The 22283-nt window shown below is 52.7% G+C and overlaps 1 protein-coding gene across 1 annotated transcript; it reads right to left on the bottom strand.

Moving 5' to 3' along the window:
• Window positions 1–4912: 4912 nt before the first annotated feature.
• Window positions 4913–13051, bottom strand: LOC114812194 (proproteinase E-like). Its single transcript, XM_029065976.1, has 8 exons — window positions 13012–13051; window positions 12083–12240; window positions 11030–11127; window positions 10246–10380; window positions 9615–9751; window positions 9044–9186; window positions 5260–5412; window positions 4913–5025 (listed from the first exon to the last, which is right to left on the bottom strand). The coding sequence occupies exons 1-8, from the start codon at window positions 13049–13051 to the stop codon at window positions 5008–5010; spliced, it is 882 nt and encodes a 293-aa protein (XP_028921809.1). The 3' UTR covers window positions 4913–5007.
• Window positions 13052–22283: the final 9232 nt, after the last annotated feature.

The raw sequence follows: 22283 nt of genomic DNA, 5'->3' as shown, positions 1-22283 counted from the left end.
TTATCTATTTTGATGGTATTGATGCCTGACTACTTGTTTTGCTGTCTGTCTCCTCCTTTTAGACTGTGAGCCTGTTGCTGGGCGGGATTGTCTCTATCAGTTGCCGAATTGTACATTCCAAGTGCTTAGTACAGTGCTCTGCACGAAGTAAGTGCTCAATAAATATGATTGAATGAATGAATGAAGGAGGGAAGAGTACCCAGCTCAGACCACCCCAGTTTCTCCTCTCCCCATCCTTCTTCACCTCAATCCTGTCCTCTCCTTCTAAATAAGAATCGGTCCTGCCCTCTGTAAAGGTATCCTCAATGCCGTTTGGTGGGGAAGGAACGCTCTCTTTAGCACAAAATTTCTCCACCACCGGCTCAGTCCTGCTCTTCTCTTCCCCTACCCACTCCCGTTTCACTTTTTCTCACTCTGCTTCTCCCCTTTAGCTGCTTTCTTTAGTTGCTCAATAAAATTCTATTATATTGTACTCTCCCAAGCACTTAGTATGGCTCTGCACCCAGTAGGCACTCAATGAATAGCACTGATTGATTTGTTGATTCCCTCTGGAACAATATCAAGGAATCCCCTCTTCAACAGAATCTTGGCTTTTGGAGAGAGCTCAGGCCTGGGAGTCACAGGGATCTGGGTTCTACACAGGGACCTGGGTTCTAATCCTGACTCTGCCACATGTCTGCTGTGTGTCCTTGGGAAACTCACTTCACTTCTCTGGGCCTCAGTCACCTCATCCGCAAAACGGGGATTAAGACTGTGAGCCCCATATGGGATAGGGACTGCTTCCAACCTGATTACCCTCTATCTACCACAGTGCTTAGAAGAGTGTTGGGCAAGGAGAAGCAGCGTGGCTCAGTGGAAAGAGCCCGGGCTTGGGAGTCAGAGGTCATGGGTTCAAATCCCAGCTCTGCCGCTTGTCAGCTGTGTGACTGTGGGCAAGACACTTAACTTCTCTGTGCCTCAGTTACCTCATCTGTAAAATGGGGATTAACCGTGTGCCTCACGTGGGACAACCTGATTACCCTGGATCTACCCCAGCACTTAGAACAGTGCTCAGCACATGGTAAGCGCTTAACAAATACCAACACTGTTATTATTACATAGTAAGTGTTTAACAAGTACATAGTGGTAATATATAACATAGTAGCAATAATAATAATAATTTTCTGCTCCAGATCTGTCTCCTCCAGACTCACTGGACTGGCTCACTGAAACAGGGAAATGACATTCCCCGACAACAAGGAATTTCTCATCTAATGGGGGAGACAGATTCAAAGACTGGAAGCTCCTCTGCCGACTATAAACTTCATGTGGGCAGGAATCGTAGCTACCTACTCTTCTGTATTGTTCTTTCTCAAGTGCTTAGTAAAGTGCTTTACTCCTCTAGACTCTAAACTTGTTGTGGGCAGGGAATGGATCTGTTTATTTCTGTACTCTCCCGAGTGTTTAGCACACAGTAAACACTCAATAAATATGATTGACAGGGTCTGCCTAGGTAGGACCCAACCTGCCCCCACTCTGCTCTAGTTGCTTCTTGTTTTCTATTGTCCACAAAATCGGCCTAGTCAATCAATGGTATTTGTTGAGCACTTATTGCGTGCACAGCCGTGTACTAAGCACGTGGGAGAGTACAGTAGAATTGGTAGACAAAATCCCTGTCCTCAAGGGGCTTACAATGTAGTGGGGGAAATATACATTACGACAGGTAATTAGTTGCCCACCTTCAGAGCCTTACTGAAGGCAAATCTCCTCCAAGAGGCCTTCCCCGCCTAGCCCTCCTTTCCTCTTCTCCCCCTCCCTTCCGCATCACCCTGAATTGCTCCAATTATTCATCCCCCCTCTCAACCCCTGGACACAACAGCACTTGTGAATATACCTCTAATTTATTTATTTGTATTAATGTCTGTCTCCTCCTCTGGTCTATAAGTTCATAGTGCGCAGGGAATGTGTCTGTTATATTCTTGTGCTGTACACTTTTAAGTGCTTAGTACAGTAATCTGCACACAGTAAGTGCTCAAAAATGCAATTTTATGACTGACGAAATTACAGGTAGGGGAGATAACTGAGTATAAGGGTGTGGGCAAAAGTGTTCTGTGGGGGAAGGAAGGGGTGACTACTTCAGAGCTTGGGGGCATGAATTTAAGTGCATAGGTGACCCAGAGGGGAGGGAAAATAGGGTGGGGGAGATGAGAAGTTATTCAGGGAAGGCTTTCTGGAGGAGATGTGGTTAGGAGGGCCTTGAAGATAGAGAGAGTGGTAGTCTGTTGGTTATGAAATAGAGGGGAGTCCCAGTGAGTATTCATTCAATCTTATTTATTGAGTGCTTACTGTGTGCAGAGCATTGCGCTAAGCGCTTAAAAAGTAGGGCTTGCCTGGGATTTGAACTCAGGACCTCTCACATCCTAAGCGAGAATAATAGGTTCGTGTTAAAGGACCACACACACGTGTGTGGGCCGAGTATACTGAAATAATAATAGTATTTTTTAAATGCTTACTATGTGCCAAGCACTGTTCTAAGCACTAGAGTAGATGCAAGTTAATCAGGTTAGACACAGCCCCTGTCCCGCATGAAGTTCACACTCTTAATCCTCATTTTAGTGTTGAGGTAACTGAAGCCTAGAGAAGTTATGTGACTGGCTCAAGGTCACACAGCACACAGCATGGCTTAGTGGAAAGAGCAAGGACTTGGGAGTCAGAGATCGTGGGTTCTAATCCCGGATTCGCCACTTGCCCGTTGTGTGACTTTGGGCAAGTCACTTAACTTCTCTGTGCCTCATTTCCCTCAGTTCCCTGTAAAATGGGGATTAAGACTGTGAGTCCCTCGTGGGACAACTTGATTACCTTGTATCTACCCCAGCACTTAGAACCGTGCTTGTCACATAGTAAGTGCTTAACAAACACCATCATTATTATCATCATCATTATGATGATGATGATGTAACAGAGCCAGGATTAGAACCCAGGCCTTTCTGACTCCCAGAACCATGCTGTATCCACTAAGCCACGCTGCAGCTTCGAAGAGGAGGAGGAGCGAGGAGAGAATCAAGAGTCATCGGCTCCGAACCGTTGCTGTAGATCCATCTGCTTCGTCTCTCCTAAGCTAGGGATCCTGACAGCAAAATGTGCAGAGTGCAACCCCCAGGAGGTTGGGTCCAGGCCAGGCTGAGGGATGGGCTGCCCGGTGATTGCCATGGGAACCGAGACTGGAGGGCAGGGGCACTGACAGCTCCCGAGCCTCAGGGAATCGTTCGCCAGCAGCTGAGAGAAGTGCCGGGGGGGCCCCGGCAGAGTGGTCAGGACAGTCATGAAAGGAAGGCAGGGCCGCTCACCGCCCCAGCTCCCGGTATCGGCCAACCCAGGCTTGGCCTTTAAAGCAGTAAATCACCTTGCCCCCTCCTACCTCACCTCATTGCTCTCCCACTACAACCCAGCCCACACCCTTCGCTCTCTGATGCCAATCTACTCCCTGTACTTCGATCTCTTCTATCTCGCCACCTACCTCTCGCCTACATCTTGCCTGTTGCCTGGAACGCCCTCCCTTTTCATATCCAACAGATGATCATTCTCCCCACCTTCGAAGCCTTATTAAAAGCACATCTCCTCCTCTAAACCCTCATTTCCTCTTCTTCCATTCCCTTCTGCTTCACCCTTGCTCTTGGATTTGCACACTTTATTCACCCCTCCTTCAGCCCCAAAGCACTTACATATATATCCGTAATTTATTTATTTATATTAATGTCCACCTCCCCCTCTAGACTTTAAGCTCATTGTGGGCAGGGAATATGTCTGTTTTATAGTTATATTGTACTCTCCCAAGAACTTAGTACAGTGCTCTGCACACACTAAGTGCTCAAGAAATATGATTGACTGATTGATTGATTGATTGGCCTGGAAGACAGGAAGCAGGAACAGAAGGCCCAAGACAGCCCAGGCATCCCTTTGGCAGGTTCATCGTTCTTCCAAGGCCTCTACAGTTTCTGACTTGTCCAGGGGCTTTGAAGACCCCAATCCCACCTGAACCTGCTGAAATTAATCAGAATGACCACGAGCCCCCCAGAGCTCCACTGCCTCGGAACACTCTCTGACAGGTGACCAAGAGTCAGTGGATGGTATTTGTTTATGGTATTTGTTAAGCACTTACTATGTACCAGGCACTGTACTAAATGCTGGGGTAGATACAAACTAATCAGGTTGGACACGGTCCTTGTCCCACACGAGACTCCCAGCTTTAACCCCATTTTATAGATGAGGTAACTGAGGCCCAGAGAAGTAGAGTGACTTGCCCAAGGTCACACAGCAGACTTGTGGTGGAGCTGGGATTTAGAACCATAGGTCCTCTGACTCCCAGGGGTGGGCTGTATCCACTAGGCAAGAGGAAAGACAGAGAAATGCACATCGCCCCTTCCCCACCGCCTCCCTGAGAGCTGGAGAGCCTACAGGGAGCCATGCCTGGAGCTGTGCCCGGATCCTTGCCCGGAGCCGAGCCGTGCACAGAGTCATGCCCAGAGCCATGCAGCTGTGGCAGGAGGAGTGAGAACAGCAGAGCCCCATGTAACCAGGTTGCTGGAACTGGTCTGGGCCAGAGGAGGGGAATTGGACACTTAAGAGAAGGGAGAGCAGGGAGGAGGAGGCCTGACCTGGTCTGGGGGAGGAGGGCAGGGAGGGCCGGCTCATTTAGGCACCTGGGCAGCTCTAAGGCTGGAAGTCCTGGGCAGCAAGGGCAAACGAGAGGCTAGAAACCCACGACGACCCGGGCTGAGGATCTGGGGGCACTGGGCCGGGCTTGAGGTGGAGAGCCAGCAAAGGAGGAAGATGCCCACTTTAGGAGCCAAAGCCAACAGAGGGTGTCGCCCAAAGGGACCACCTCCCAACCCCAGCGACCGGAGGAAGAAAGGAAAAGCCAGGAAATAAGGAATGAGCATTCTTCAGTGTTTATTCTGCAAGTGGGAGGTGAATCCAGGACCAGAGGGGCCACAGCTTGTCTGAGCCATGGGCAGGGGCTGGTATCTTCTAGTTGTTGGCCATGGTCTAGAAGAAGAGAAAGCCGGTCGGTGGCCATGGCAGGCCAGAGTGTAGGGTAGGGGGCAAGGAGAATGGAGGGAGCTTCTAGGCCAGCCCAGAGCCATCGTCACCAGCCACTGACTGGTCCAGGGGAATCCAGGCAACCAAGGGGAGCTAGAGGAAGGTGGGCAGCACCCGGGATGGAGCAATGCCAGACCCGGAAGAGGAGCGGGGAGGAGCCCCAGGGGCGGAGCCACTCACCTCCTCGATCCAGGACACGAAGGCCGAGTCTCGGGTGAAGACGGTAGGCTTCTTCAGGGTGTTACAGCCCTCGCCGTAAACGAAGCTGGCAATGCCCTGGATGTACCACCTGCCGTCGGATCCCCGGCAGTTGAGCGGTCCCCCGGAGTCTCCCTGGAACGGCCACAGCCTCGTCGGCCCTTCTCCTCTCAGGAGATCCCAGCATCCTGCTCTGAGACCGTGTCCCTTCAACCTTTATCTCCCAATTAACCAATCAGTCAGTGGTATTTACTGAGCATTTAGTTATAATAACAATAGTAATGGAATTTGTGAAGAGCTTACTATGTGGCCAGCACTGTTCTAAGCGCTGGGATAGATAGGAGATTATCAGGTTGGACACAGTCCCTGTCTCAAATGAGGCTCACAGTCTTAATCCCCATTTTACAGATTAGGGAACCGAGGCCCAGAGAAGTGAAGTGACTTTTCCAAGGTCACATAGCAGACAAGTGGCAGAGCCAAGATTAGAAACCCAGTCCCGCTGACTCCCTGGCCCATGCTCTTATCTGCTTCCTTGTCTCGGGGTGTGCAGAGAGAGGAGTGGGGAGACAGTAATGAACGATTTTTTTGAAAAACAATGTGCTCATCAGAGTGAAGTATGAACTGGCATGGGGAGAGACAGGAGGCTGAGAGGTCAGCATCCTTGCTGACCTCCCTGCCTCAAGGTGGGATATGAGAACTACTTGAATCAGCATAGTAGTAGTTTGGATGGAGAAGAAAGGGTGAATTTTTGTGATATGGTGAAGGAAGAACAATGGGATCTGGAAACAGACTGAATATGTGGGTTGAATGAGAGAGATGAGTCCAGAACAATGCTAAGATTACAAGCTTGTGAGATAGGGAAGATAGCGATATTGTCTACAGTGACAGGAAAGTCAGGGGGAGGACAGAGTTTAAATGGGAAGATGAGGAGTTCTGTTTCAGGTATGTTAAGTTTGAGGTGTTGGGAGGACATCCAAGTAGAGATATCCTGAAGGCAGCAGGAAATGTGAGACTGCAGAGGAGAGAGGTCAGGGCTGGAGAGATGTTTGGTAATTATCAGCATCAGTTGAAGCTGAAGTTGAAGTTGAAGCTGAGGGAGCCAAAGCCAACAGCTCCCTTGGAGCTCTCCAAGGGAATGGGAGCAGTTGGAGAAAAGAAGGGGACCCAGAACTGAACCTTGAGGGACCCTCACAGTTAGAGGGTAGAAGGCAGAGGAGAAACCTGCAAAAGAGTCTGAGAAGGAGCAGTCACGGAGATAGTAGGAAAACCAGGAGAGGACAGTGTCGGTGAAGCCAAGGTTGGATAATGTTCCCAGAAGTGTGTGGTCCACAGTGTCCAAAGCAGCTGAGAGGTCGAGAAGGATTAGGATGGAGCAGACGACATTGGATTTGGCAAGAAGGAGGTCATTGGTGATTTTAAAGAGGGTAGTTTCGGTGGAGTGAAGGGGAAGGAAGCCAGATTAGAAAGGGGGTGGGACAAGGAAAGAATTGGAGGAGAAGTGGAGGCAGCAGGTCTAGAGAACTCATTGAAGGAGTGTGGCGAGGAATGGTAGGAAGGAGAAGGGGTGATAACTGGAGGGAGTCACTGGATCAAGGGAGTATTTTTTGAGGATACATGAACATGTTAGAAAGCAGTGGGGAAGGAGCCATTGAAAAGAAAATGGTTGAAGATGGCAGTCAGGGAAGGAGAAAGGGAGAGGGCCAAGTGTTTTGATGAGATACAGAGGGATGGGATAGGAGATTCAGATGGAGGAGAGAAGGCAGGAGATCTTTTGAGTCACTCCTGGAAAAGATGGGAATCCAAGACAGGGCAGGAGGAGGGAGGGCCTGGGGAAGAGCAGGGGATATTTTAGGATGCTCACATCTGATATTTTCAATTTTATCTATGAAGTATATGGCAAGATCATTAGGGGCAAGAGATAGGGGCCAAGGGGACTGGGGGTTGGTGGAAGGAGTTAAAAGTCTGAAACAGCTGATGCAGGCAATGGGCATGAGAGTCAATAAGGATAGAGAAATATTGTTACCAGGCAGAGGAGAGGGCAGAATTAAAGCGGCGAGGTATCTCAGTAACCTCATCTGTAAAATGGGGATTAAATCTGTGAGCCCCACGTGGGACGACCTATCAAGCAAAAACTCCTCACTAGTGGCTTCAAAGGTCTCCATCACCTTGTCCCCTCCTACCTCACCTCCTTTCTCTTTCTACAACCCAGCCGGCACACTCCGCTCCTCCGGTGCTAAACTTCTCACTGTACCTAGTTCTTTCCTGTCCCGTCATCGACCCCTGGCCCACATCCTACCTCTGGCCTGGAATGCCCTCCCTCCTCAAATCTGCCAAACAATCACTCTTTCCCCCCTTCAAAGCCATACCGAAGGCACACCTCCTCCAAGAGGCCTTCCCAGACTAAGACCCCTTTTCCTCAGCTCCCCCCATCACCCCGACTCGCTCCCTTTGCTCTTCCCCCTTCCCACCCCACAGCACTTGTGTATATGTGTACATAGCTATAATTCTATTTATTTATCTTAATGTCCATTTACTTGTTTTGATGTGTATATATCCATAATTCTGTTTATTTATATTGATGCTGTTGATACCTTTTTACTTGTTTTGATGTCTGTCTCCTCCCTTCTAGGCTGTAAGCCCATTGTGGGCAGGGATTGTCTCTCTTTATTGATGAATTATACTTCGCAAGCACTTAGTACAGTGCTCTGCACACAGTAAGTGCTCAATAAATATGATTGACTGAATGAATGACAACCTAATTACCTTGTATCTACTCCAGCACTTAGAACAGTGCTTGGCACGTAGTAAGCACTTAACAAAATACCATCATTATTATTGTCATTATTGTTATGAATTTGAGATAGACAAGGGTAGTCTTTCGTCTGGATTTCCGCCAGCAGCGTTCCGCAGCTCTTGCACAGGAGCGGAGGAAGCGGACTGTGGAGGTGATCCTGGGATGTGGGTATGTGACATGAGTTTGGCAGAGGGACAGAGGAGTGAAGGAGTTGAGTGAAACCTCCCAAGACTCTCTGGGCTGGATTAAATAAAGCCTTGTTGGCTGACAGATGTTTTGGGAAACCGAGGCCAGAGATGGGTAGCGGCTGGCCCAAGATGGCAGAGTAGGTAATAATGATGAAAATAATTATTATTATTATTATTATATTTGTTAAGCTTTTACTATGTTCCAGGCACTGTAATAAAAATAATAATGGCATTTGTTAAGCACTTACTATGTGCCAAACACTGTTCAAAGTGCTGGGGTAGATACAAAGTAATCAGGTTGTCCCACATGGGGCTCACAGTCTTAATCCCCATTTTACAGGTGAGGTAACTGAGGCACAGAAAAGTTAAGTGACTTGCCCAAAGTCACACAGGTGACAAGTGGAGGAATGTGGATTAGAACCCACAATCTCCAGCTCCCAAGCCCGTACTCTTTCCACTAAGCGACGCTGCTTCTCCGCTCTGTACTGAGCACCGGGGTGGATACAAGTAAATCGGTTTGGACACAGTCCCTGTCCTACGTGAGGCTCTCTGTCTCAATCCCCATTTGACAGATGAGGGAACTGAGGCTCAGAGAAGCGAAGCGACTTGCCCAAGGTCACTAGCAGACAAAGGACGGAGCCGGGGTTAAAACCCATGACCTCCCGATTCCCTGGCCTGTGCTCTATCCGCTATGCCATGTGTAGGAGTGGAGAGTCCTGGAGGGCCTTTCCCTCAAATCCCCGGGAAAGCATTTAGGCAGGCTCCTGGGACAGTGTTCACTCACATTGCAAGCTGACCTGATGTCCCCGCCGGCGCAGATCATGGACTCCTTGATGTCGTTGCCCCACCAGTCCTGATGGGAGCAGTGAGCGTGATCCACCACGGGCAGCTGTGCCTGCTGCAGCTTGTCAGGGAGTGGGCCACCGGCTGCCAGGGGGGAAACAGAGAAAGAGAGGAGAGAGAGAGCCTGGCCTGGAGAAGGCTCTGGGGAGCCCAGGACACCACCGGGAGACTGGGACCCCGGGGTCCCAGATCCTGGAGCATCTCCTGCTTAGATCGAGCTGAAACCTGGACCCAAGGCTGCCAGCGCCCGCCTCCCTGCCTCAGCCACTAAGAACGGGTCAATCCCACCCAGACTCCATACACTGTAGAGGATGCTTCGGCTGCTGTGGACAGTCAGCCCCTGCCCGGGCCTCATGCACTGTAGAAGATGCCCCAGCTGCTGCTGACAGTCAGCCCCTGCCCAGACCCCTCACACTGTACAGGATGCCCCAGCCGCAGGGTGAGTCAACCCTTGCCCAGACCCCATGCACTGTAGTGGGTGTCCCGGTCAGTGCCACCCAGTCCCCACGCACTGTAGAGGGTGCCCCAGCCGCTGACGAAGCAGGGGGTATCGTGGGGCAGGATCTGGCCGGCTGGTGGCAGACAGGCCAGCTGCACCTTGTCATTGAGCTGGGCCTTTTGGGAGAGCTTCATGAGGGCAACGTCATTGCTGTAGAAGAGATGGGGAGAGAGGACCCGAGCTGGGGCTGGGGCTGGGCCAGAGCTGGGGCTGGGACTGGAACAGGGGTTGGGGCTGGGACTGGGGCAGGGGCAGGTGCTGGGGTTGGGGTAGGGGACGGTGTCGTGATAGGGGCTGGACTGGGGCAGTGAAGAGGGCTGGGGACGGGGCTGCCACTTCTCACCCCCTCTGAGTTAGTGCCATTTCATCCTCCAGCAAGCAGGTGGTGGCTCAGAATCTGAGGGTCCCCTGGGGCCCCTGCCGCTTATGGGGATGGGGACTCAAGGGCAGGGGCAGCGAGAGGACAGAGCAGGAGATGAGGGGGAGCAAGAGGAGCCCAGGAGGACAGGGTCGGTAGGACAGAGGTCGAGGCTCTGGGGACAGATGAGGAGCAGATCGGGGGTAGGCTAGGGACAGGCCGGGGAGCAAGGGGCTGGATGGGGGTTGGGGGAGGAGAGGCAGCCCGGTCAGTGGGTGGCACTGACCCGCAAGCGATGCAGTAGGGGTTCCAGCCCGGGTGCACGAAGATGTCCTCGGTAAGGATGGGGATGACCTGCTCGCTGCCCTCCTCTACGCTGAAGTCGTGCTCTCCCAGCACCACCTGGTAGCTGAGAGATTTCCTGAGACAGGTAGACAGAAGGAGAGAGCCGTGTGGGGGAGGGGCTGGGGCTTGGCGAGGGGGCCATGCCTGAACTTGCCCCTCCCCTCCTCAAGGCTCCCAGTAGCAGCTCCATCCTCAGAATGAGGCCCCAGTTGGGTCTGAGACTTGGGAACCAAGAAGCCGTGGATGGATCCCCCAGGACTTGAAGACAGAAGACCCCTCCCACACTACAGCTTGAAGAAACAGGCCTCCTTCCCCATTGGAGCAAGAAGACACAGGCCCCCTAACCCATCTTTGAGGACACAGGACCGCCTACCCCACCGGAGCCTGAGGACAGAAGACCCCTTCCCCACTGTAGCTTGAGGACACAGAATCCCTCTTCCACTGAAGCCAGAGAACACAGGATTCCCCTCCCGCCCCTAGAGCCTGAGGAGATGAGACCACCCTCAGTTCCCTAGAGCAGTGGGAAGGGGACAGGGAAGGGTCCTGAGGCGACAGGACCACCCCCACCGGCCACCAGAACAGCAAGGAAGGGACTGGTCCTAGATGGGGAAACCCAGACTGAAGCAGCCCCTTCCTACCCTCTGGCACCCAGGGCAGATGGTGTAAAGCGAGGGACCGTGGCCCCAGCTGGCCCCACCAGTTACCGGTGCCCCTCACGGACTCACGAGATGCAGTGTCCGGCGGTGAGGACCCAATCCTGAGAGATGAGGCTGGCGCCGCAGATGTGGTCATATTTTTCTCCTTTCAGGTACTGCAGGGAGACCTGCAGGGCGGTGGCGGAGGGTGGGGGTCATGCCCGCAGAGCCGTGGCAGAGCCTCCCCCTGCAGCCCGGGCCGATGGGCTGTGGGGAACAACTGGCCCGGGCACCCGTATCTGGGCACTCCAGGATGATTGGTGCTGCAGGCCGCTGCCTGGAGGGATGGAGCCAGTCCCCGCCCCTGGATTCCCCCTCTCCTCTTTCCTCGTCCCTTCCCAGTCCCACCTACCTCCCCCCACCACCCTGTCAGAGCCCCTAGTGCCCCACCAGAGCAGAGAGGTAATTGGCAGCGCCGCCAATAAGCCACCTGCAAGGGGCAGAGCCTGAGGCCAGCAAGGCTGGAGCAGCAGAGAGCAAGTGACTCTCCACTGTTCCCCGATTCCGGCTTGGGGCCTCCCCGCCCTGCCCAAGACACGTATTCGGGTAGATACAAGGTAATAAGGTTGTCCCACATTGGGCTCACAGTCTTAAACCCCATTTTACAGATGAGGGAACTGAGGCACAGAGAAGTTAAGGGGCTTGCCCAAAGTCACCCAGCAGACCAGTGGCGGAGCCAGGATTAGAACCCACATCCTCTGACTCCCAAGCCCGTGCTCTTTCCCCTAAGCCACGCTGTTTCTTGATATCCTTGGTTTGGGTCGGATCGGGTCAGGGTAAGGGAAGACTAAAGTCATGTCTCTCAGGAGCCAAGCTGAGGCTGGACAGAAAATCAGCAGAGACCAGCCGGGAATTCAGCCTGTGGGCCGGGGCCAAGAAGCCGGTGGAGGTGGGAAGATGGCAGTCAAACCGCCCTCCTGTCCCAGCATGGAGCCATATCTCGGAGCCTGCAGCCTTCCGGCTGCTGAAGCTCTCCCCTGCCACTTCTTCTGCTCCCCATGTCCTTTTCCATTCTCCCTCTCTCCCCCGCACTGCTTCCCTGAAGGGCCAGAGGGATCACGGGGAGGGTGGGGAGGTCCTTACCTGCCAGGGCCAGCTGTGGGGATTGGCGTCCACCCCATTGACCACCCGCGTCAGGGGGGAGTAAGAGGGGGTTCCACAGCCAGAGACTGGAGGGGAAAAGGAGGAAACCTTGTTGTGTCCCATTTCTGCCCCTTCCCCAACCAGGCTGTGGACCCAATCTGCCGGGGCCATTACCGGTACAGCAGGGCCAGGTTAGGGATCCACACCCACTGCCCCATCCACTAGCCCCAGGAAGACTTTTCTTGCCCAGAAGTGAAGCGGGCAGTGGGCCTAGTTCCTGGCCTTTCTAGGATGGAGTCTCAGACAGCGTCCGCCCCCTTTGTGGGCCCCACACCCATCCCTGTTGGAAGACAGCAGAAGAACACTGTCCTGAGCTCCCTAAGATGGGGTCTGGGGCAGCTCCCTTTCCCCTGTGCCCTTTCCCTTCCACTCCCACCATCCTCCCACCCTGCCACCCAATCTTGCTGGGCAGCCTCCAGCCTGCGGAAGGGGCCAGGAGATCCTGCCCGGTCTGAAATCAAGGCGCAAAGGGCCTGGAGGGGGTGGTGGGGAGCTGTGCCCAGACAGTAGAGAGCAGTGACAGAGGAGCGGGTGCTGTACAAGGTCGGGGAGTCGGAGGGAGTGGTAACCGAAAGAAGGCAGAGATGTCCCTCATGACCACGTAACCCAAGTGGCATCCGCCACACGCCTCCACCAGCAGAGCCCAGTTCTCTGCTTCTCCTGGAGTCCAGACTGGGCCCACCCCACCCTCCCATCTGTCCACACGCTCTCTCCAGGTGACACTGACCCCTCCCCTCCCCCAGCCAGTGGGTCGGGAGTCCCCGGTCCCAGGGAGGCAGAGGGGCCTACAGGTAGTCTGGACCCTAAATAAGCTCTGCCAGGCCAACGGGGATGGAGAGAGAGCAGCGGGCTGGGGCTGTCTTCCTCACCAAGCTCCACGAGCAGCAGGGAAGCCAGCAGCGACAACATGGTGGCCAGGTGTCTGGCCGGGATCCGGTGCACATTAATATAGGGGAGGAGGCAGGGCCAAGGGTCCAGCCCAGGTGACGGGACCTTTTGCAGGTGGTCGGTCCAAGGCCACCCGCCAGCCTGCCCGCCGGCTGCCAGATCCGGTGCCCAGCCCGTCCAAGGCCCTGACCTTGGGCACAGGGCTGGACACTGACAATCTCTTTCTCACAGCTCCTGGCACAGACTAGCTCCAGTTCTGGGACCCGACTGTGCAAAAAGCCCCGCTCTCTCCAGCGAGCCAGGACCCCATCCCCCCAAAGGTTATGGCCATCCTTGCCGATTTCAGAGCCCACTTGGGCCAGGACTGGATGGCAGCCCTAGAGAGGGATTCCGATGAAGGAGCTGGGAGGTGGTGGGCATCATCCAGCAGGAACCTGAGCTCAGGCCAGTGTTCCCCTCCCCACCATCTGTCTCTGTCCCTGTCCCCGCTTGCTCTGTCATGCTCTGGTTTGGCTTTTTCCTTTTCTCCGGAGGTGACGTCCTGGACGGGGGGTGATAGAGGGCTGGAGGATTTGAGAAGAGAGGAAAATGTGAAGGTAAGTGGGGAGGAGAAGGGAGAAAAGGGAAGAAGAGAAAGGAAAGGGGGAGAAGGAGGAGCAGGAAACTATTTGTGATATATTAGGAATGAGGAGGGAGCAGGGGTTTGTAGGGAGTGTTGAGGACAAGGGAGCAGGAAGCAGCCTCTACAGTCCAGAAAGGCTTTCGTGGAGGTTTGGAAGAACCAGGAGATTCATGCCTGCATTAGAAGCCGCGTGGTGTAGTGGAAAGAGCCTGGGCCCGGGAGTCAGAAGACCTGGGTTCTAATCCTGACTCTGCTACTTGCTTGCTAAGTGACCTTAGGCAAATCATTTGTTTGGTGGATTTGAGGAGGGAGGGAGTTTCAAGCCAGAGGTAGGACGTGTGCCAGGGGTCAGCAGCGAGACAGGTGAGATTGAGGCACAGTGAGAAGGTTAGCACCAGAGGAGCGGAGCGTGGGGGCTCGGAGGGAGACGGAGAGAAGGGAGGTAGGATTGAGTGCTTTAAAGCTTACGGTTAAGGAGTTTCCATTTGAGGTGGCAGTGGATGGACAACCACTGGAGGTTCTTGAGGAATCAGGAAATGTGGACTAAATGTTTTTTCCACACACTTTGCTCTTCTAATGCCAACCTACTCACTCTACCTCGATCTCGTCTATCTTGACACTGACCGTCTCCCATGTCCTGTCTCTGGCTTGGAATACCGTCCCTCTAATTGTTCCTCCAACAGACAATTCCTCCCCCCACCTTCAAGAGGCCTTTCCTTGCTAAGCCCTCATTTCTTTTTCTCCCACTCCCTTCTGCATTGCCCTGATTTGCTGCTTTTATTCACCACCCCTTCAGCCCCATAGCACTTACATACATATCCATAATTTGTGTATTTATATTTATTTCTGTCTCCCCCTCTAGACTATAAATTCGCATGGGCAGGTGTGTGTCTGCTATATCGTTATATTATACTCTCCCAAGTACTTTGTACAGTGTTCTGCACACTGTAAGTGCTAAATAAATGCAATTGATTGATTGAGTGACATGGACTGAAAGTTGTTATAGAAAAATGATCTGGGCAGCAGAGTGAAGTATGGCCTGGAGTGGGGAGAGACACAACTTCTTTGTGCCTCAGTTTCCTCAACTGTAAAATGAGGGTTCAATACCTGTTCTCCTTCCTGCTTAGACTCTGAGTACCAGGTCGGGCAGGGATTGGGTCTGACCCATTTAAAATTTATCTACCCCAGTGTTTATAACAGTGCTTGACACCTTAGCTGCCGCCTACGCCCGCAATCCACCCCGGACACCCTCAGGGCCCCTGCCGCCGCCTCAGAGACATTTGGACATAAGCCCCGGGACTCTCCTTGCCGCTAGCCTTTTGACTTTGATTTCGATCAGGTCGACCCTTAGTCAAGTCGACCCCCGACCCTGCTCATCGCCCGCTTATTAACACTATTTTATTGTATCATACTGTATCATGTTACTATACTACCAATTTCGCATGTTATTGTTTATTGTTGTCAGTGCTGCCACCTACCTCTCTGGCCTCACCATGTCCTTCCACCCCCCCCTCCTCCCACCTGCCCCTCCCAATCCTCTCCTTCTCCTTCCCCTCTCTCGCCCAGCTCTTTCCTGCTCTCTCCTCTGCCTCCTCTCCCCCTCCTCTTCCCCGCTCTGGAACCCCGTTTTACCAGCGCCACCCCTCTTCCCCCTCCCTCTACTCTTCCCCCCACCAAAGCCCCTCCTCACCCCCTCCCCCCTTCCCTCTTCCCCACCCACTCCCCATTCCAGTCCTCCTGTCCCACCGCCACCCCTCCTCCCCCTCTCCCCGTCCAGGGCCCCGCCACCTCTTTCCCATCCAAATCCTCCCCTCCCCCCGCTCTCCCCACTCTCCCCTCCTCGCATCCACAGCTACTTTCAAGTATGGCCTCTGGAACTCCCACTGCATTACAGGTAAACTACTTTTCATCCATGACCTTTTCCTTTCCCGCTCTCTCCTCCTCCTCGCCCTTACAGAAACTTGGCTCACTCCCGAAGACACGGTCTCCGCCGCTGCTCTCTCTAGCGGAGGCCTCTCCTTCTCCCACTCCCTCAGACCCACCGGAAAGGGAGGAGGCGTCGGCTTCCTCCTCTCACCCCGTTGCCGCTACCGCACTATCCCTCCTCCCCCTTCCCTCTCCTTCCCTTCCTTCGAAGCCCATATCATTCGCCTCTGCCACCCACTCCAGATACTTGTAGCTGTCATCTACCGCCCTCTCGGTCCCACCTCTGACTTCTTCAACCACCTAGACCCCTTTCTTACCTTCTTTCTCTCCTTCTCTCTGCCCACTCTGATCCTCAGAGACTTCAACATCCACATGGTTGTACCCGGTGACTCCTCTGCCGCCCGCCTGCTATCCCTCCTCGACTCTGCCAACTTCCTGCTCCACCATACCTCGCCCACTCACCGACTCGGTCACGCCCTCGATCTCGTCATCTCCTCCCGCTGCACTACCTCCTCTCTCACCGACTTTGAAATCCCTCTCTCTGACCATGACCTTCTCACCTGCCTCATCTCTCACACTCCCTCGCCCTGCAAATCTTCGCTACTCCTCCACAGAGACCACCGCTCTCTTGATCCCATCCATCTCTCCAAAATCATCTCTCCCCACCTTGCCCCCGTGTCCTCTCTTCCCACTCTCGATGATCAGGTCACCGCTCTCAACTCCACCCTCTCTACTCATCTCGACTCTCTCGCCCCCCTTTCCCTCCACCGCTCTCGCTCCACTAACACACAGCCCTGGGTCACCGCCTCCGTCCGCCTCCTACGCTCCTATGCTCGAGCTGTTGAGTGCTGCTGGCGAAAGTCCAAGCACCAAGCCGACCTCATACATTTCAAATTTATCCTTTCCTGCCTTAACTCTACCCTCTCCTCCGCCAGGCAAAACTTCTTCTCCTCCCTCATTGATACCCATGCCCGTCACCCCCGCCAATTGTTCTGGACCTTTTATTCTCTCCTCAGGCCCCCTGTTCCTCCCCTTCCCCCATCCCTCACCCCCAACGATCTGGCCACTTACTTCGTCACGAAAATTAACACCATCAGGTCTGAGGTCCCCAAAGTCACCCCTCCCCCTCTTGCCTCCCCACCCCCCCAACCCTCTCCCCTACTTTCCCATCCTTCCCTGCAGTATCCTCAGAGGAGATCTCCTCCCTCCTCGCAAGTGCCACTCCCTCCACCTGCGCCTCGGACCCGATTCCCGCTCATCTTATAAAAAACATTGCCCCTGCCCTCCTCCCCTCCTTAACTTCTATTTTTAACCACTCACTCTCCAATGGCTTCTTCCCCTCTGCCTTCAAACATGCCCATGTCTCCCCCATCCTAAAAAAACCCTCTCTCGACCCCACTTCCCCTTCCAGTTATCGCCCTATCCCCCTACTACCCTTTCTATCCAAGATCCTGGAATGAGTCATCTACACTCGCTGCTTAGAATTCCTTAACTCCCATTCTCTCCTGGACCCCCTCCAATCTGGCTTCTGTCCTCTCCACTCTACCGAGACTGCTCTCTCTAAGGTCACCCGTGACCTCCTTCTTGCCAAATCCAATGGCTGCTACTCTATCCTACTCCTCCTCGACCTCTCAGCTGCCTTTGACACTGTCGACCATCCCCTCCTCCTCCACACCTTATCTCACCTTGGCTTCATGGACTCCGTCCTCTCCTGGTTCTCCTCTTATCTCTCTGGCCGGTCATTCTCGGTCTCCTTCGCGGGCTCCTGCTCCCCCTCCCATCCTCTAACTGTTGGAGTTCCTCAAGGGTCAGTTCTTGGCCCTCTTCTGTTCTCCATCTACACTCACTCCCTCAGTGAACTCATCCGCTCTCACGGCTTCAACTATCATCTCTACGCAGATGACACACAGATCTACATCTCTGCCCTGTCCTCTCCCCCTCCCTTCAGGTTCGTATCTCCTCCTGCCTCCAGGACGTCCCTACCTAGATGTCTTCCTGTCACCTAAAACTCAACGTGACCAAAACTGAGCTCCTCATCTTCCCTCCCAAGTCCGGTCCTCTCCCTGACTTCCCTATCACTGTGGATGGTACAACCATCCTTCCCATCTCTCAGGCCCACAACCTCGGTGTCATCTTTGACTCGGCTCTCTCGTTCACCCCACACATCCGATCCATCACCAAAACCTGCCGGTCTCACCTTTATAATATCGCCAAGATCTGCCCTTTCCTCTCCACCCAAACGGCTACCTTACTGCTACAGGCTCTTGTAATATCCCCACTAGATTACTGTGTCAGCCTTCTCTCCGATCTCCCTTCCTCCTCTCTCTCCCCGCTCCAGTCTATTCTTCACTCCGCTGCCCGGCTCATCTTCCTGCAGAAATGCTCTGGGCCTGTCACTCCCCTTCTTAAAAACCTCCAGTGGTTGCCTATCAATCTCCGCACAAAACAAAAACTTTTCACTCTGGGCTTCAAGGCTCTCCATCACCTTGCCCCTTCCTACCTCTCCTCCCTTCTCTCTTTCTACCGCCCACCCCGCACACTCTGCCCCTCTGGCACCCACCTCCTCACCGTCCCCTGTTCTCACCTGTCCCGCCGACGACCCCTGGGCCACATCCTCCCGCGGTCCTGGAATGCCCTTGCTCCTCACCTCCGCCAAACTAATTCTCTTCCCCTCTTCAAAACCCTACTTAAAGCTCATCTCCTCCAAGAGGCCTTCCCAGACTGAGCTCCCTTTTTCCCTCTGCTCCCTCTACCCCTCCCTTCACCTCTCCGCAGCTTAACCCTCTTTTCCCCCCATTTCCCTCTGCTCCTCCCCCTCTCCCTTCCCATCCCCTCAGCACTGAACTCATCCCCTCAAATGTATATATCTTCATTACCCTATTTATTTTGTTAAAGAGATGTACATCACCCTGATTCTATTTATTTGCTATTGTTTTAATGAGATGTTCTTCCCCTCGATTCTATTTATTGCCATTGTTCTTGTCTGTCCATCTCCCCCAGTTAGACTGTAAGCCCGTCAAAGGGCAGGGACTGTCTTTATCTGTTACCGATTTGTACATTCCCAGTGCTTAGTACAGTGCTCTGCACATAGTAAGTGCTCAATAAATACTATTGAATGAATGAATGAACATAGTAAGTTACTATTAATAATAACAATAACAATAATAACGATACCAATAAACTGCAATTATCATTGAGGCAGGTTGAATCTGGGAAGTTGGGACTGGGGAGCAAGGGTTGGAAACAGAGCACCCTCTGGCTTCCCTTGTCAGCAGGGGACTCAGGTAGTAATGGCATTTATTGAGTGCTTGCTGTGGTATTTGTTAAGCTCTTACTATGTGCCAGGCACTGTGCTAAGCATTGGGTTAGATACAAGCAAATGGGGTTGGACAAGGTCCCTGTCCCACATGGGGCTCACATTCTTAATCCCCATTTTACTGATGAGGTAACTGAGGCCCTGTGAAGTGAGGTGACTTGCCCCAGGTCATACAGCAGACAAGCGGCAGAGGAGGGATTAGAACTCAGGTCCTTCTGACTCCCAGGTCTGTGCTCTATCCACTAAGGCCACGCTGCTTCTTACTGTGTGCAGAGCAGTGTACCAACTCCAGGGTTTTTAGTACACAACCCCAAGCAGGGAAGCTTGGCATCCCGGGCTCAGAGGTTGGGGAATTTCCCCACCTGCCGGGAGGCGGAGCCCATAGGGAGCCTCCCTTAGTTGAGTCCAAGCCTTCCTCCCCACCAAGAGAGGCTGCTCCATCCTCATTCATTCATTTCCTCAATCTTATTCATTGAACGCTTACTGTGTGCAGAGCACTGTATTAAGGGCTTGTAATTACAATTCGGCAACAGATAGAGACGATCCCTACCCAACAAAGGGCTCACAGTTTAGAAGGGGGAGACAGACAACAAAACAAGTAGATGGGCATCAGTAACATCAAAATAGATAGAATTATAGATATATACACATCATTAATAAAATAAATAGAATTATAGATCCGCACACATATACACGAGTGCTGTGGGGCAGGGAAGGGGGTAAAGGACTGGGAGGGCATGGGGGTGACGAGGAAGGGAGAAGGAGCAGAGGAAAGGGGGGCTCAGTTTGGGAAGGTGTCCTGGAGGAGGAGAGCTCTCAGTAGGGCTTTGGAGGGGGGAAGAGAGCTTGTTTGGCTGATGTGAGGAGGGAGGGCATTCCAGGCCAGAGATAGGACGTGGGTCAGGGGTCGACGGTGGGACAGTCCCTTCCAAACCCTGTCCTCTCCCTGACTTCCCTATCACTGTGGAAGGCACGACCATCCTTCCCGTCTCACAGGTCCGCAACCTTGGTGTCACCCTTGACTCGGCTCTCTCATTCACCCCACACATTCGATCCATCACCAATGCCTCCCGGTCTCACCTTGGCAATATCGCCTAGATCCGCCCTTTCCTCTCCATCCAAACGGCAACCGTGCTGGTACAAGCTCTCATAATATCCCGACTGGATTATTGTGTCAGCCTCCTCTCGGATCTCCCTTCCTCCTGTCTCTCCCTGCTCCAGTCTATTCTTCATTCCGCTGCCCAGATCATCTTCCTACAGAAACGCTCTGGGCACGTCACTCCCCTCCTCAAAAACCTCTAGTGGTTGCCTATCAACCTTCTCATGAAACAAAAACTCCTCACTCTGGGCTTCGAAGCTCTCCATCACTTTGCCCCCTCCTACCTCTCCTCCCTTCTCTCCTTCTACTGCCCACCCTGCACGCTCCACTCCTCTGCTTCTCACCTCCTCATCGTCCCCCGTTCTCGCCTGTCCCGCCATCGACCCCTGACCCACGTCCTCCAGCTGTCCCGGAATGCCCTCCCTCCTCAGCTCCGCCAAACTAACTCTCTTCCCCTCTTCAAAGCCCTACTGATAGCTCACCTCCTCCGAGAGGCCTTCCCACACTGAGCCCCCCTTTTCCTCTGCTCTCCCTCCTCTCCCCTTCTCGCAGCCTCTGCTCTTCCCCTTCCCCGTCCCCTCAGCACTGTGCTCATTTGTATATATTATTACCCTATTTATTCTGTTAATGAGGTGTACATCCCCTTGATTCTATTTATCTTGATGATGTTGTCTTGTTTTTGTTTTGCTCTGTTTTGCTTTGCCATCTGTCTCCCCCGTTTAGACTGAGAGCCCGTCACTGGGCAGGGATTCTCTCTATCTGTTGGTGAATTGTACATTCCAAGGCTTAGTACAGTGCTCTGCACATAGTAAGTGCTCAATCAATACTATTGAATGAATGACAGGCGAGGAGGAGGCCTAGTGAGGAGGTTAATGGCACCCCCTTCCCCTCCCCTCAGCCCTGTGCTCCACTGCTCAATTGTATATATTTTTTATTACCCTATTTATTTTGTTAATGAGATGTACATCCCCTTGATTCTATTTATTGTTATTGTTATTGCTTACAGTCCGTCAGAGGGCAGGGATTGTCTCTATCTGTTACCGAATTGTACATTCCAAGGGCTTAGTACAGTGCTCTGCACACAGTAGGCGCTCAATAAATACTGTTGAATGAATGAATGAATGGGCTGGACTCCATCCTGATCCTCCCGGGAGCCTCGGTCCCGCCTTTGCCCCCCTCTTTGACTTTTGAGAAGGGAAGGAAGAGAGCGGAGAAGCCCGGCTGGACCAAAGGTCCAGTGTTTGCAGGCCACCGGCTCTTAGACACTTGGGATGGAATCCCCTTGTCCACCAGGGGGCAGCGGAGGATCGTGGGTGGGAGCTCGGAGCAGGAATCCATCAAAGCTATTTATTAATAATAATAATAATAATGTTGGTATTTGTTAAGCGCTTACTCTGTGCCGAGCACTGTTCTAAGCGCTGGGGTAGACACAGGGGAATCAGGTTGTCCCACGTGGGGCTCACAGTCTTCATCCCCATTTTACAGATGAGGTAACAGGCACCGAGAAGTTAAGTGACTTGCCCAAAGTCACACAGCTGGGATTTGAACCCATGACCTCTGACTCCAAAGCCCGTGCTCTTTCCACTGAGCCACGCTGCTTCTCTATTTACTGAGCGCTCGTCGCGTGCTGAGCGCTGTACTGAGCGTTTGGGAGAATACGCCAACAGAATTGACAGACACGTTTCCTACCCACAAGGAGCTTAAGCCTAGAGGGGGAGACAGACATTGGTACAAATAAATTACCAATATCAATCAATGGTATTTATTGAGCACTTGCTGCATGCTGAGCACTATACTGAGCACTTGGGAGAGCATAAAATAACAGATTTGAAAGACACGTTTACTACCCACAAGGAACGTACCTAGAGGGGGAGACAGACATTGATAAAAATTACCAATATCAATCAGTGGTACTTACTGAGCACTTAGAGTGTGCAGAGCACTGTTCTAAGCTCTTGGGAGAGTACAACAGAGTTGGCAGTCACTTTCCAAGCCTATAAGGAGCTTACAGTCTAGAGAGGGGCACAGATATTACTATAAATAAATAAATTGTGGATATTCACTGAATTATATTTACCGAGCACTGTGTGCAGCGCACTGTAGAAAAGGCTTCGGAGAGTACATGCTAACAATAAACAGACATATTCCCTACTCACAACGAGCTTACGGTCTAGGGCAAACTCACTGTGGATAGGATTAGAGTAAATTCATCTAGGATAGGTATATTTAGTACTGGGGGCTGAGGGGGAAGTGAATAAAGGGCGCAAATCCAAGTACAGAGGAGGGGATA

This window comes from Ornithorhynchus anatinus, chromosome 5 (genome assembly GCF_004115215.2).
Source record: "Ornithorhynchus anatinus isolate Pmale09 chromosome 5, mOrnAna1.pri.v4, whole genome shotgun sequence".
Lineage (NCBI taxonomy): Eukaryota > Metazoa > Chordata > Mammalia > Monotremata > Ornithorhynchidae > Ornithorhynchus > Ornithorhynchus anatinus.
This window is presented reverse-complemented; position numbering and strand designations above follow the sequence as displayed.

Coding starts and splice junctions, on each gene's coding strand:
- LOC114812194 (XM_029065976.1), bottom strand. CDS start 13,051: ATGTTGTCGCTGCTGGCTTCCCTGCTGCTCGTGGAGCTTG. Junction 9,187..9,614: donor CGGCTGGGGCACCCTCTACA/GTGCGTGGGGAC, acceptor CCCCCCTGGCAG/CCGGTGGCCCACTCCCTGAC. Junction 5,413..9,043: donor ACATCAGGTCAGCTTGCAAT/GTGAGTGAACAC, acceptor TGGCCGTTCCAG/GGAGACTCCGGGGGACCGCT.